The 15,508-nt window shown below is 45.7% G+C and overlaps 1 protein-coding gene across 1 annotated transcript in view; it reads right to left on the bottom strand.

The window, feature by feature from the left end:
- The window catches only part of LOC115146936 (signal-induced proliferation-associated 1-like protein 2), a 49,423-nt gene that overhangs the window by 23,070 nt on the left and 10,845 nt on the right, over positions 1–15,508 (bottom strand). The window contains 1 exon segment of the mRNA XM_065004853.1: positions 1–851. Within this exon segment, the coding sequence (XP_064860925.1) occupies positions 1–99 (99 nt within the window). The 5' untranslated portion in view covers positions 100–851.

Genomic DNA, 15,508 nt, shown 5'->3' with positions numbered 1-15,508 from the left:
CACCCCACCCTCCCGCTTAGAGTCAAAGTTGACCGTTGTCAGAGGGGGTCGTGGCCTCTGCCGGCAAAACTTGCGTAGGAAGAGGTCGTCAGACTGCATGGTGCCTCAGACTCCGACTCCAACTATCTCTCCTCACTGTGTCAAGCCTGATGAGTAAGAGGACTACACGTGGTCTTCATCCACATTCAATAACAAAATGCAAAGGACTATTAGATGATTGTATCAGATACAATAATATGTTTTAGGTCTGGAAAACGTACACCCATTCCAAGTTCCTTTAGGACGTCCTCCAGCTTTGGCTTTGCAGATGACTACTATTCTGGTGTGCCTCAGTCGTGGTGTGGTCCAGTCGTGGTGTGGTCCAGTTGTGGTGTGGTCCAGTCGTGGTGTGGTCCAGTTGTGGTGTGGTCCAGTTGTGGTGTGGTCCAGTTATGGTGTGGTCCAGTCGTGGTGTGGTCCAGTTGTGGTGTGGTCCAGTCGTGGTGTGGTCCAGTCGTGGTGTGGTCCAGTCGTAGTGTGGTCCAGTCGTGGTGGGGTCCAGTCGTGGTGGGGTCCAGTTGTGGTGTGGTCCAGTTGTGGTGTGGTCCAGTCGTGGTGTGGTCCAGTCGTGGTGTGGTCCAGTCGTGGTGTGGTCCAGTCGTGGTTTGGTCCAGTTGTGGTGTGGTCCAGTCGTGGTGTGGTCCAGTCGTGGTGTGGTCCAGTCGTGGTTTGGTCCAGTTGTGGTTTGGTCCAGCTCTCTGTCCTCTGGGTTGGGGAGGATTTGCGTGTGTGTTGGCCTCTCTGATCTGTCATCCATCAGCTCCCACCCCTCAGCACCTGCTTGCTTCTCTTTGGTCTCTTCCACTGGACACCTGTACACAGCGACAAAACAACGGTCATTTTTAAGTATGGTTTTGACACCCATCTTGGCTTGACACTGCTATTATGCTTCCTGATACCTCAGATTTCATTCAACGGTTGCAAAGCAAACCGTAGCGTTTTCAGTAGCGTTTCACCTCTGAATACTTGCATTATAATTTTTTTCCTTTCCAAAAATAGCTGCCAAGCAAGTCATATGGCCCACCACATCCACCCTACAGACAATCAATAGAACCCTGTGGGCTGGAGGAGGGGGCCTTCCTGTCCAAAGACAATTTAAGAATACAGTCAGAACATGTAGAGAAGCATGTTTAGTTAAAAAATATATATAATAATAAACAGGATATTAGACGTCTCAAGAGGTATGCTTCAATATGCAGAAAAATAAACATGTTGTTGTTGTTGTTTTACATAGAATTATGCATAATGACTATGGCTCTAGGTTGCAGGAAAAATCTGTTTCAGAATTTACTCTGGACCACCCCCCAGCCATCCTCGTACTTTGTGCCCCCCTCAAATTATTGCGGTGCATGACGCCCTGAATACAATAGTCATAAACCTAACAATGCTGGCCAGCCTGCCAACAGAATAAGATCTCTCTCTCTTTTTCTGTCTGTCTGTCTGTCTGTCTCTCACCTTCTCTCTCTTGTCTGTCAAATGTACCGGCTCGTAAATAAAGCATCCTCCATTCAGGCTGAAAAGGCAAGATCTTCAAATGAGGAGCCGCCGCAAAAGAAACGGGGAAAATATGTGCACTTATGTGTCTCTCAATATATGTCTCTTTATAAAACACAATTTTTCACCACCATTTTCGGATTTTCGGACAATTTAGGATGTTGCACACCGCGTTCAGTCAAGGGAGGGGGATAGCCTAGCCGTTGGGCCAGTAACTGAAGGCTTGCTCCCAGAACCAATTCGAATCAGTGAAACATCTGTCGATGTGCCCTTGAGCAAGGCACATAAGAGCGTCTGCTAAATGACTAAAATGTAATGTAAATGTAATTATAGCTAGTTAAGGCGGGAAATTATGCCTTTTCAGCCTGAATAGTGGACACCAGTGTATTACCGGGAATGCACATCGTTCCTAGACGATTGTGCAAATCTAGCCAATACTATCGGCTGCCTAGGCTACATTGATACCAGATCTTGGCAACTCATTCATTATTTCTGTCATCATTTGGGTTGGGCCAGACTTTTCCAGACCCCGCGACAAACACATTGATTGATACTTGTACAGTACACGTGAGAGTTCCCTAGGTGACAAGGCCAGCCTATTGCTAAAATATGCGTAATTTCATCATCTAGTTAGGCCTAATCTAAACATCCTTTTCATTACAGACCATTGATTTTATTTTATGTTTATATTTACTCACCGGCGATAATAGGTTGTTTGCAAATGAATTGCTTCGGTTCCTGACATCCCCTTTCTCTTTTCCCTTGTCTATGACCAAATTGACGTCAATCACACGATATCGGAAACCCGTTTGGCGTTAATACGAAGATGAGATAAGGCATTCTTCTACGGTCTTTGCTATCTGGAATCCTTGGTACATCCCTACCCATTGAAGTTAACATTTAAAATGGTTAAGGTAAGGGTTACGTTTAGGGGTCTCAACGTTGCTTGCTGTCTCGCTATTTATCATGCAACTCCTGTCTCCAGATGATATGCAGTCTTGAGAGCAGGTGCAGTGATGCAGCTCAGCTCAGCTTCCCGGCGCGCCACCACACAGCGCAGAATGCTGCAGAGCTGATTGGTGAGTGAGGAAGTAATATCTGTCTCAGTCTCTCTCGTTCTTTATTTTTATCTCGACTCTTTCTCTCTCTCTGTGCCTCTGTAAAAGTGAATGTAAATAGCCATTCCGCTTATTGACTGAATATTGGAGATGACAATTCCCTGTATGTCCACAAAAGGAATAATACACCTGTAACCGGTGGTATAAATACAGTATTGTAGGCCTAGACCTAGACCATGATGACATGTGAAACATGATAACATTTTGGACATGCATACTGAAATTAAGCCTCCATCTATGAATTGCACTATGAATTGCATCTACTAGATGCCTTTAACCACAGTAATTCACTCTGATATATTTTCTGGATAATATACATTTATTCTGCAGCAAATCAGGTTTGACTTGTTCAAGGACAGAGCAGCAGCATCCATCTCCCTGCTGGTACCAAGCCCAGCCACTTAGTTTCCATCCAAGGATTATGAATCCCCCAGCCTATAGTCACCTGACATGCTGTGTCAGTCAAATGTTTGGTACAGTCTGAGAACAGGATAGAATTGTCTGAAATGTGAGCATTACTGTAGTTCCAAACAGGATCAAGGGATCTGTATGTGTTCATCGAGAACACTCAGAGTATTTTTTTTGTGATCTATAGTTCAAGCAGGTACATCCACTGTATAGCCATGCACCCTCCTGCGCCCCTCATAGAGATAGTTCCCTGGTGTTTTTAGTGAACCAATGGCAGATTGTAAGCAAGCAATCAACAATCTCAAAATCTGCACGCACCCACAACAATTACCCATAAATGTAGGTCGTCTCTTTTAACAACACGATAACACATGCTAAATATTTTATCAATCCAGTCTCCTTATTTTCAGTCTCATGCATTATAAATTGATTGTCAGCTTAAAACTGGAAATCCAGTGGTTTTGTTGCCTTGTTCATTACAACCACATAAAGGGCTGCAGAGGAGGCTGCCCTGCAGGCAAATCATTATACTCCCATGTTCTGTGGATTGACTTAGAGGCATACTGTACATCTTTAAGTTATGAGTCAGATTGATGAAGGGAAACTCTAACCAGTCTAGTGCTGTACAGATGTAGGATCTTACTTTGAGACAGTGCGCTACAGCAAGAAAATAATCCTGCAGCAACAGGACATTTGAATTATTATGTGGATTACAATTAATGGACATTTTTGTAGGGGTTGATCCATTTTTCTTAAGGGAAAATCAAATCTGAATTTTCAAAGTGGAAATCACGAACTTCAAGAAGACTTTTTCAAGCTGAAATATATCACAAGTTTAACATTTCCTACATTGCAGGGAAGTTCTCCTGCAACAGGATGATCCGATTAAGATCTTATATTTGTATGTGATGTTCTGTTTCTAACTGCCCACCCCAAGAGAGGGGCTTGAGATCGCTAGTTTAAACTATGCAACAGGGGACCATGGTGACCACAGGTTCCTGCTCATCTCACTTCTGTGTAGAGCTGCAATGTTAATTTCTCCACCCCTCACAGACTACTAACCAGCACGTCTGGTGGTTTCTGTGTCAAACACGGAAGTGCCTTTGTTGAATGTATCAACGTTCTGGCGTGAAAGGTTTCCTCACCCTAAAGGTCATGTGAACCTATTTCTGTCGCATCTGTCCCTTCCTTTAACCAAATTCAATATCTATTTAGATCTGCATGCTGGCCTTTCATTCAAACAAAAGGTAGAGGGCGGGATGTTAGTTTTGAAACTTTGTAGAAAATGGGTTAATGTTTTCACGTGAAACCATTATATGACGGAGAGTTTAATAGATCAATATGCATTCTCCACTTCATTGTATGCAGTTCATATTACAGTAAATCACAATAACCTACAAACTGCAATGTATTTCCTCCTCTAGCAAAGGATTAAGCCAAGAGGGATTACCAAAGACATGCAGCCAAGGGATTAGAGTGTTCTCCAGGACTTTCTGAAGATTGGGTGCGTTTATCGTGACCGTTCAGCGGTCCCACTCCACAGTCAACAGATCCTCTCATGAAACCAGAAAGCAGAGCAGTCTCACTGCCTCAGAAGCCCAACCAGGAACGCACTACCTCGCTACATCATTAAGCCTCAACATTGGTGTTTGATGCACTGTCTAACTACGCTGATAAAACATTGCTAGCAGTGAGTGGCTGCTAATGATCTCAGATCTCAGTCACTATACTGAGTATCTTTGCTCTCTGTGTCACCTGTGTTGATCCAGTCTTTATAGCGGGACTTTGCCTTGGTACTCCAGCAGACTTCCCCTCTACAGGTACTACAGTATGTCTGTGTTGGGCTCATGTTTTCTAGTGTTGTCTATCTTTCACCAGCTCTGCTGGGACCTTAGTGGTTTGGAGGCCATGAGTGCTCAGCGCAGTGGGGTCTCCATCCTGTTTGGTGTACATGTAAAGCCCAGGACAAGACTACAGGGCTGCTGGTGTGTGCTGTCCGGATGTGGCCGTGGTGACTGTACACCCACTTTAGGGAAGCCATGTTTCCTGGACACTTTTCTTTTTGTGCCATCTCTGACCCCTACTCCCTTCTAGGCTTCGTCCTGTGCAGCAGGAAGTGATGTCACATGCATCCTGACCTTTTAACCGTCAGAGGATGGGTGTCGTCATCATATCCCTGCTCTGCTCTCCCCCTCCCATCACGGCTAACTGGACTACCAGAGAGAGACCTGGCAGCCTTCAGCCTGCCAACCACAAATCTCTGTTTAACTCCTGACCTCCATCTCACATGCCTTCATCAAGCTTAAATCTGATGCATTTTTAAGCCCCTTCTTATCAGCAAATCATTTTGAGGGGGAAAACAGCAACAACAAAAGTATTTGCAGATCATTATAAATTGTAATTTGCTGTAGCCTACAGTAGGGTACATTCATTAAATGTAGTGTATAAATGTATTTCCTTCAGGCTCTGTGAAAATCAGCTTAAAAGCTCACCACAGGCAGTCGTTAAATGTGATCAATGACCAGGGTAGGTATCCACCCCACGGCCATATCCGCTCTCTCACGTGATAAACTGGTTCTCTATGTCAGGTTTCAGTGGCTGTCTAGGCTTAGAGATCCCTTATGGACTCGCTGATTTATTCTACTGTATGTTACGGTGTCTGTTGAATATTCAAGCTGGTTCCTGTGTTATAAAACAGCTATGCCGTCAATGACGATGCAACCTGCCGTTGAAAATATCCGACTCCCCTGACCTGTTTCTGTTTTTGGCTCATGGTTACCTACGCACATGTGGGATTCAAATGATCTGTTGAAATGGGGAACAGGCCAGATTACTGTGATAGATCAAACCAAAGGCCATTAAGAGTATATATTTCTGTACTTCTGGCATGATTTCTAAAACCCTCAGTAGAACTGCAGAGAAGTGTGAAACTTTAACAAGGATTCCAAGCATACATGTTAGATGAAAAACAAAGTACTTGTGTTTAATAGGAGTATATTTTATTAAGTATAGAAGTGTAATGAAATTATTCTCTCGCCCTCTTAAATACTATCACTAGACTTGAGAGCAACATCGGGTTTCCCACAATTTTCCTCATTGCATACTAGTATTTTTATGCTGAATCACAGTACTGCCACCAGCTACACAACCTCAGTCCTCCAAATCACAGTGATTGGTGCTTACAGTACAATGGGGCCTAAATTGACCATTAAGGATAATTGATTTAGGTTTAGCCAACTAACCTCGTATTCTCACTATGCCCGGCAGCCAATCCCAGGGCCAGTTATTGATCCCAGCTCTGTCTGTTACATTTGGACTGACACTGCACGACTACTGTGTCATTAGAAACACAAAACTGGTTGAAAAGACTAAAAACAGCCAGTGGGTGTATTATTGCGCACAAAATTGGTTTCAGGAAATAAAGTAATCCTAATGCTACTTCTCCCTCGCATCACTTCACCCCTCCTTTCTTCTGCTGCCCGCTGAGTAGGGCCTGTGCCAGGTCCAGAGAATGCTAAGTGATTGGTTCTGGCGCACTCTCTCATTTTGTCCTGCATTTTATCTCAGTTTTTTTTTATTTCATATAGTTAGCAGACGTCCGTCTGGTTTATTGGTCTCCAAAGTCACATAGCTCCTTTACTCAATAGATTGCCTCGGAAAAGAGGTTCGCTGTCAAAGTGGCAGAGGGGAAGGTGGAAAGCTTCAGGACTTTTTGTTCGTTTATGAACTCATCACCCCTCCCAGAGCTTTGGTCAGCTCACTCAGTACCAGTGGAGGCTGCTGAGGGGAGGACGGCTCATAATAATGGCTGGAATGGAGCGAATGGAATGGCATCAAACACATGGAAACCATGTGTTTGATGTATTTGATACCATTCCACCTATTCCACTCCAGCCATTACCACGAGCCCGTCCTCCCCAATAAGGTGCCACCAACCTCTTGTGCTCAGTACAGTATCACATCATCAAGTCTCAGAGATCAGATGTTGATTTAAGGAGTGGTGATTGACATGTGATAGCATGATAGCAACGGGGAGAGCAGTTCTTCTCCCTGGCTTCTGGCAGGTCACCAGGCTGAGTCACTGCAGCATGTGGGAGTGTACAGATATGACCCTCCCTGCCATCCACACATGCTTTTTGTATCACTTCCCACCCTTCTACCTTCCTACCCTGGTGATTTTAAAATATGCGTCACATTGGACGCACAAAGGAAGTTGGATAATTTTTTGGGGCACCTTTCACATTTCCAATGTAATTTTGCTAAGTCTATTTAATGTCACCTTACAGAGTGTGTTGCCTGCTGTCTGCCTGCTGTCTGCCTGCTGTCTGCCTGTGTGTCCTCCAGTGGGGGACATAGTGAACTGGGTGTCTCTCACTACTGTCGATTGGTGTGTGCAGGTCTAGCCCACCTTTAGGCTAGACTGAAACAAGGAAACAGTAAACATGTCCCCCACCAAGACTGCACCACAAATGATCCATTATATTGACCAGATACTCAAGTGGCTGCTTTAACAATGAAAGTTAGCCTGGGTACCCGTCTCTTTAGTTGATCCACTCCCTGTAGTCCATATCATGTGCCAAAGACTCTTTGGCAGTGACAAGGAGTGGCAAGTGGAATATTAGCTAAAGAGACCTCTACTCAGACTAGAAGGCAGTCGGGAGGAGGCAAGATCAGGTGGGTCCATTCTAGCCAATGAGAGGGCAGATACAAGTGTGAACAACAGGCACAACTCCGAAATAAAGTGTTTTTTCTCAAAGTTGTCAGGATGTCATGTGTCCTACTTATCAGTGTACTTGTAACAACCTAAGCTCAACAAAACGTCTATTCGATCAAATAAGACATACAGCGCTTATTTGAAGTCTTACTAACATCCCATATGGGAAAAAAATGATGGTGGAAAAATGATTGGAACCAAGTGTCTGTTTGACCGCTAGGTTTTATGAGTATTATACTGTGGTACTCTATAGCCTATAGATCAGATCTAGGAACCAAGCAACAACACTGCCCTCTAGGCTGCGGATGGAATGATACGGCGTGACTCAATTATCAGGTAGTAAAAAAGTATGTTGAATGCCAGAATGTATTACAAAGAGCAGTGATGAAAAACAACATTGCAACACTCCGGATCTAGCGTCTGCAAAGACCTTGTAGGAAGCTTTAATTGTGCATCCATCATCCTCATCCACAACACTCTAGCGAGCCCCCAGACTACTCGAATGTAATAGGCACTCACATTGCCCCTAGTGGATGGTATAGCTTCCACATTTCGCCAGGTCCAAACGTAATATGGTACCTGCAGAATTCGGCACCTCTTGTCGTGTTCCATAAGAGGCCCTCATACCATCGTGGTCACCTAATCCTCTCCAGCTTCCAATTGGCTCATTCAACCCCCTCCTCTCCCCTGTAACTATTCCCCAGGTTGTTTCTGTAAATGAGAACATGTTCTCAGTCAATTTACTTGATAAAATAAGGGTTAATAATTAATAAATAAGAGAATGGGCTGGTGTGTTTGTGTACATAAGTGCATGTTTGTGTGTTCACTCGTGTATGAAAAAGAAACCAAAGTATTTTTCAGTTATTCTGATCATTGATAAAACAGACTGTGTGTTTTAACATGCTTATTGGAACATATACAGTACCAGTCAAAGGTTTGGACACACCTTCTCATTCCAGGGTTTTTCTTTATTATTACTATTCTCTACATTGTAGAATAATAGTGAAGACATCAAAACTATATAATAACACATATGGAATCATGTAGTAACCAAAAAAAGTGAGATTATTTTAGATTATTCAAGGTAGCCACCCTTGGCCTTGATGACAGCTTTGCACACTCTTGTCATTCTTGTCATCCGTTAACTTCCGGGTTGGAGCGAGCGGTCGCATCCGCACTTCGGTCCGCAGGTAGTATAACTTTTCATTACATTTCATTACATTTCATTATAGTACAACGGTTTGATTTGTCTAATCTTAGCAATTTCTTCTTAGCTAGCTACATAGCCGTCATTGTATCAAAGATAATTGCGTAATTATCGTATTTCGTCGTCCTAACGTAGTCTACACTGCTATCTGCCCAGCAGCTAGCCAGCTAGCAAACGTCCACCGTCTACCGAATAGCAGCACTGTAGAAACTATTACACTCAACTGAACGACTTGATTAGTGTAGTGTTAGCTAGCTACATAGTTGTCTTTGCTGTCTTCGTATCCAAGATAATTGTGTAGTTTAGAGCGTGTAGTTTTAGAGTGATTATCTTAATTTACCGAGGTTAGCTAGCCAGCTATTTGTCGTCCTTAAAGTAGGAGACACTGCTAGCTAGCCAACAGCTAGCCAACGTCTACCGAATAGAACTTCCGCACTCAACAACCCGGTCGCATTCCGCTTCGCTCCACAGGTAGTATCACATTTTCATTTCATTTCATTACAGTACAACGGTTTGATTTGTTTGATCGTAGCTAGCTACATAGCTAGCTACATAGCCGTCTTTGTATCAAAGATAATTGTGTAGTCTAGAGCGATTTTCTAGGTTAGCTAGCCAGCTATTGTCGTTCTTTTAACGCAACGTAACGTAATCAACACTGCTAGCTAGCCAGCTAGCCCCCGAATAGCAGCACTGTAGAAACTATCACACTCAACGGAACGACTTGATTAGTGTAGTGTCAACAACGCAGCCACTGCCAGCTAGCCTACAAAGTCAACAACGCAGCCACTGCCAGCTAGCCTACTTCAGCAGTACTGTATCATTTTAATCATTTTAGTCAATAAGATTCTGCTACTAAGCATTCGAGACGTATCCACTTGTCATTCCAGCAGCGTTCCTCTTCTGTAGTCAACTATGTGTCTGTCATCCCTGTTCTCTCCTCCCTGCACAGACCATACAAACGCCACACTGAGCTTGATTACGTGGAGTTCCAGGTCTCCGGTAGCCTCTGGAACTGCCAAAACAAGGCAGAGTTCCTCACCTATGCCTCCTCCAGTCCTCAACTTCTTGGCACTGACGGAAACATGGATCACCACAGATAACACTGCTAGCCTACTGCTCTCTTCGTCCGCCCACGTACACCCCGAGAGCTTCTGGTCAGCGGGTGGTGGCACTGTCCTCATCAAGTGGTCATTACCCATCATTTTTGAATTCCATGTGTCAAGTAAGATTTCAAGCTCATTTTATCATTTATCGCCCTCCAGGTTCCCTCGGAGAGTTCATCAATGAGCTTGATGCCTTGATAAGCTCCTTTCCTGAGGACGGCTCACCTCTCACAGTTCTGGGCGACTTTAACCTCCCCACGTCTACCTTTGACTCATTCCTCTCTGCCTCCTTCTTTCCACTCCTCTCCTCTTTTGACCTCACCCTCTCACCTTCCCCCTACTCACAAGGCAGGCAATACGCTCGACCTCATCTTTACTAGATGCTGTTCTTCCACTAACCTCATTGCAACTCCCCTCCAAGTCTCCGACCACTACCTTGTATCCTTTTCCTCTCGCTCTCATCCAACACTTCCCACACTGCCCCTACTCGGATGGTATCGCGCCGTCCCAACCTTCGCTCTCTCTCCCCGCTATTCTCTCCTCTTCCATCCTATCATCTCTTCCCTCTGCTCAAACCTTCTCCAACCTATCTCCTGATTCTGCCTCCTCAACCCTCCTCTCCTCCCTTTCTGCATCCTTTGACTCTCTATGTCCCCTATCCTCCAGGCCGGCTCGGTCCTCCCCTCCCGCTCCGTGGCTCGACGACTCATTGCGAGCTCACAGAACAGGGCTCCGGGCAGCCGAGCGGAAATGGAGGAAAACTCGCCTCCCTGCGGACCTGGCATCCTTTCACTCCCTCCTCTCTACATTTTCCTCTTCTGTCTCTGCTGCTAAAGCCACTTTCTACCACTCTAAATTCCAAGCATCTGCCTCTAACCCTAGGAAGCTCTTTGCCACCTTCTCCTCCCTCCTGAATCCTCCTCCCCTCCCCCCTCCTCCTCTCTGCAGATGACTTCGTCAACCATTTTGAAAAGAAGGTCGACGACATCCGATCCTCGTTTGCTAAGTCAAACGACACCGCTGGTTCTGCTCACACTGCCCTACCCTGTGCTCTGACCTCTTTCTCCCCTCTCTCTCCAGATGAAATCTCGCGTCTTGTGACGGCCGGCCGCCCAACAACCTGCCCGCTTGACCCTATCCCCTCCTCTCTTCTCCAGACCATTTCCGGAGACCTTCTCCCTTACCTCACCTCGCTCATCAACTCATCCCTGACCGCTGGCTACGTCCCTTCCGTCTTCAAGAGAGCGAGAGTTGCACCCTTCTGAAAAAACCTACACTCGATCCCTCCGATGTCAACAACTACAGACCAGTATCCCTTCTTTCTTTTCTCTCCAAAACTCTTGAACGTGCTGTCCTTGGCCAGCTCTCCCGCTATCTCTCTCAGAATGACCTTCTTGATCCAAATCAGTCAGGTTTCAAGACTAGTCATTCAACTGAGACTGCTCTTCTCTGTATCACGGAGGCGCTCCGCACTGCTAAAGCTAACTCTCTCTCCTCTTCTCTCATCCTTCTAGACCTATCGGCTGCCTTCGATACTGTGAACCATCAGATCCTCCTCTCCACCCTCTCCGGGAGTTGGGCATCTCCGGCGCGGCCCACGCTGGATTGCGTCCTACCTGACAGGTCGCTCCTACCAGGTGGCGTGGCGAGAATCTGTCTCCTCACCACGCACCACTGGCGTCCCCCAGGGCTCTGTTCTAGGCCCTCTCCTATTCTCGCTATACACCAAGTCACTTGGCTCTGTCAGAACCTCACATGGTCTCTCCTATCATTGCTATGCAGACGACACACAATTAATCTTCTCCTTTCCCCCTTCTGATGACCAGGTGGCGAATCGCATCTCTGCATGTCTGGCAGACATATCAATGTGTATGACGGATCACCACCTCAAGCTGAACCTCGGCAAGACGGAGCTGCTCTTCCTCCCGGGGAAGGACTGCCCGTTCCATGATCTCGCCATCACGGTTGACAACTCCATTGTGTCCTCCTCCCAGAGCGCTAAGAACCTTGGCGTGATCCTGGACAACACCCTGTCATTCTCAAATAACATCAAGGCGGTGGCCCGTTCCTGTAGGTTCATGCTCTACAACATCCGCAGAGTACGACCCTGCCTCACACAGGAAGCGGCGCAGGTCCTAATCCAGGCACTTGTCATCTCCCGTCTGGATTACTGCAACTCGCTGTTGGCTGGGCTCCCTGCCTGTGCCATTAAACCCCTACAACTCATCCAGAACGCCGCAGCCCGTCTGGTGTTCAACCTTCCCAAGTTCTCTCACGTCACCCCGCTCCTCCGCTCTCTCCACTGGCTTCCAGTTGAAGCTCGCATCCGCTACAAGACCATGGTGCTTGCCTACGGAGCTGTGAGGGGAACGGCACCTCAGTACCTCCAGGCTCTGATCAGGCCCTACACCCAAACAAGGGCACTGCGTTCATCCACCTCTGGCCTGCTCGCCTCCCTACCACTGAGGAAGTACAGTTCCCGCTCAGCCCAGTCAAAACTGTTCGCTGCTCTGGCCCCCCAATGGTGGAACAAACTCCCTCACGACGCCAGGACAGCGGAGTCAATCACCACCTTCCGGAGACACCTGAAACCCCACCTCTTTAAGGAATACCTAGGATAGGATAAAGTAATCCTTCTCACCCCCCCTAAAAGATTTAGATACACTATTGTAAAGTGGCTGTTCCACTGGATGTCATAAGGTGAATGCACCAATTTGTAAGTCGCTCTGGATAAGAGCGTCTGCTAAATGACTTAAATGTAAATGTAATGTAAATGTAATTCTCTCAACCAGCATCATGAGGAAGTCACCTGGAATGCATTTAAATTAACAGGTGTGCCTTGTTAAAAGTTATTGTGTGGAATGTATTTCCTTAATGCGTTTGAGCCAATTAATTGTGTTGTGACAAGGTAGTGGTGGTATACAGAAAATAGCCCTATTTGGTAAAAGACCAAGTCCATATTATGGCAAGAACAGCTCAAATAAGCAAAGAGAAATGACAGTCCATCATTACCTTAAGACATGGTCTGTCAATCTGGAAAATTTCAAGAACTTTGAAAGTTTCTTCAAGTGCAGTCACGAAAGCCATCAAGCACTATGATGAAATTGGCTCTCCTGAGGACACCACAGGAAAGGAAGACCCAGAGTTACCTCTGCTGCAGAGGATAAGATCATTAGAGTTAGCTGCACCTTAGATTGCAGCCCAAATAAATGCTTCACAGAGTTTAAGTAACAGACACATCTCAACATCAACTGTTCAGAGGAGACTGTGTGAATCAGGCACTTCATGGTCGAATTGTTGCAAGTAAGCCACTGCTAAAGGACACCAATAAGAAGAAGAGACTTGCTTGGGCCAAGAAACACAAGAAATGGACATTAGACTGGTGGAAATCTGTCCTTTGGTCTGATGAGTCCACATTTGAGTTTTTTTTCCAACTGCTGTTTTTTTTGTGAAATGTAAAGTAGGTGAACAGATGATCTCTGCATGTGTGGTTCCCACTGTGAAGCATGGAGGAGGAGGTGTGATGATGTGGGGGTGCTTTGCTGGTGGCACTGTCTGTGATTCATTTCGAATTCAAGGCACACTTAACTAGTATGGCTACCACAGCATTCTGCAGCGATACGCCATCCCATCTGGTTTGCGCTTAATGGGACTATCATTTGTTTTTCAACAGGACAATGACACAAAACACACCTCCAAGCTGTGTAAGGGCTATTTGACCAAGGATAGTGATCATGTGCTGTATAAGATGACCTGGCCTCCACAATCACCCAACCTCTTCCCAATTGAGATGGTTTGGGATGAGTTGGACCGTAGAGTGAAGGAAAAGCAGCCAACAAGTGCTCAGCATATGTGGTAACTCCTTCAAGACTGTTGGAGAAGCATTCCTCATGAAGCTGGTTGAGAGAATGCCAAGAGTGTGCAAAGGGTGGCTACTTTGAATAATCTCAAATATAAAATCTATTTGTTTAACACTTTTTTTGGTTACTACATGATTCCATATGTGTTATTTCATAGTTTTGATGTCTTGACTATTATTCTAGAATGTAGAAAATAGTAAAAATAAAGAAAAACCCTGGAATTAGTAGGTGTGTCCAAACTTTTGACTGGGACTGTAAATGTATAATATGTCATGAAGTGAGCATGTTTAAATCTGGTATTACCTCCTATTTCAGTAAATGCAGCCAGAAAGAGGAAGTTGGCTTAGAAAAGGCTCTTTCTATGGCATCGTCTGCGTTTTCTGCATCTAACCCTGACTTCCTATTTTACTGAATACTACCAGCTTAAAGAGGGATGATACATCTCTTTCTCTCCATCTTACATTACTATGTCCATCCATCACCACTGTGAGAAAGCCTATGAACATTTTGACTAAGGTATTGGTAATGTGCATGCTCAAAGAACTATATTGTGAGGTTATATGGGAGTACATGGCATGCGTGCAAGAGTTAGTCAGAGTGAATGTGTCTGTCTGTCTGAATCTGGCACACTGCCCACAGTGGCAGGAAGAACAGCTGTCCCTCTGCAACGGCACTGTGTGTGATTCAGCCCATGACTGTGTGTGTGTGTGTGTGTGTGTGTGTGTGTGTGTGTGTGTGTGTGTGTGTGTGTGTGTGTGTGTGTGTGTGTGTGTGTGTGTGTGTGTGTGTGTGTGTGTGTGACCGGAACGAGAGAGGAACTGACCCTCACTCCATCACTGCTGCTATTATGTGGAGCTGAACTGCACACTGTGGTTCCTCTTCCATACGTGCAGCTGGCTCTGAGGCCGAGGCAGAAACACTGCCCACACTAGCATTTATAGTAGTCTGAAATGGTACCCCTACCCTGTCTGCTCAGAGAGGAAGAGACACTGGCCTCCCTCACTTCCTCACTATCCCCGCTATTGTGCTTCGAAATGAATCTTGGTGCCCCTGGGCTGCACCGCCCACACACACTCTCTCTCTCTCTCACACACACACTCACCCAGATAGGCTCTATGTATTACCACACATTCTTTCATCATGAATCTCAGATCTGGCCACCCCATGCACAGTGACTATTAAAGACATTGGTTTAATTTAACTTATACTTTGCTGTAAAAGTCTGAAACAACACCAACTGCAACAGCATATGTCCTCTTGCATACCATTTTCTGCATGACATTGATGACTGAGAGGGCAGTGGTTACAGTTGCTGTCTTCCACATTCTAGGCAGTCAGACACCTTGCTCCAGTCCGGCCCTCCTGTTGCTCTGTCTCTAGTCTCTAGCAGCGCTGGCCTCTACACCGCCTGTTGCTCTGTCTCTAGTCTCTAGCAGCGCTGGCCTCTACACCGCCTGTTGCTCTGTCTCTAGTCTCTAGCAGCGCTGGCCTCTACACCGCCTGTTGCTCTGTCTCTAGTCTCTAGCAGCGCTGGCCTCTACACCGCCTGTTGCTCTGTCTCTAGT

This window comes from Oncorhynchus nerka, linkage group LG19, assembly GCF_034236695.1.
Source record: "Oncorhynchus nerka isolate Pitt River linkage group LG19, Oner_Uvic_2.0, whole genome shotgun sequence".
NCBI classification, from domain to species: domain Eukaryota; kingdom Metazoa; phylum Chordata; class Actinopteri; order Salmoniformes; family Salmonidae; genus Oncorhynchus; species Oncorhynchus nerka.
The sequence above is the reverse complement of the archived record's forward strand: the minus strand, read 5'-3'. Positions and strand labels throughout refer to the sequence as shown.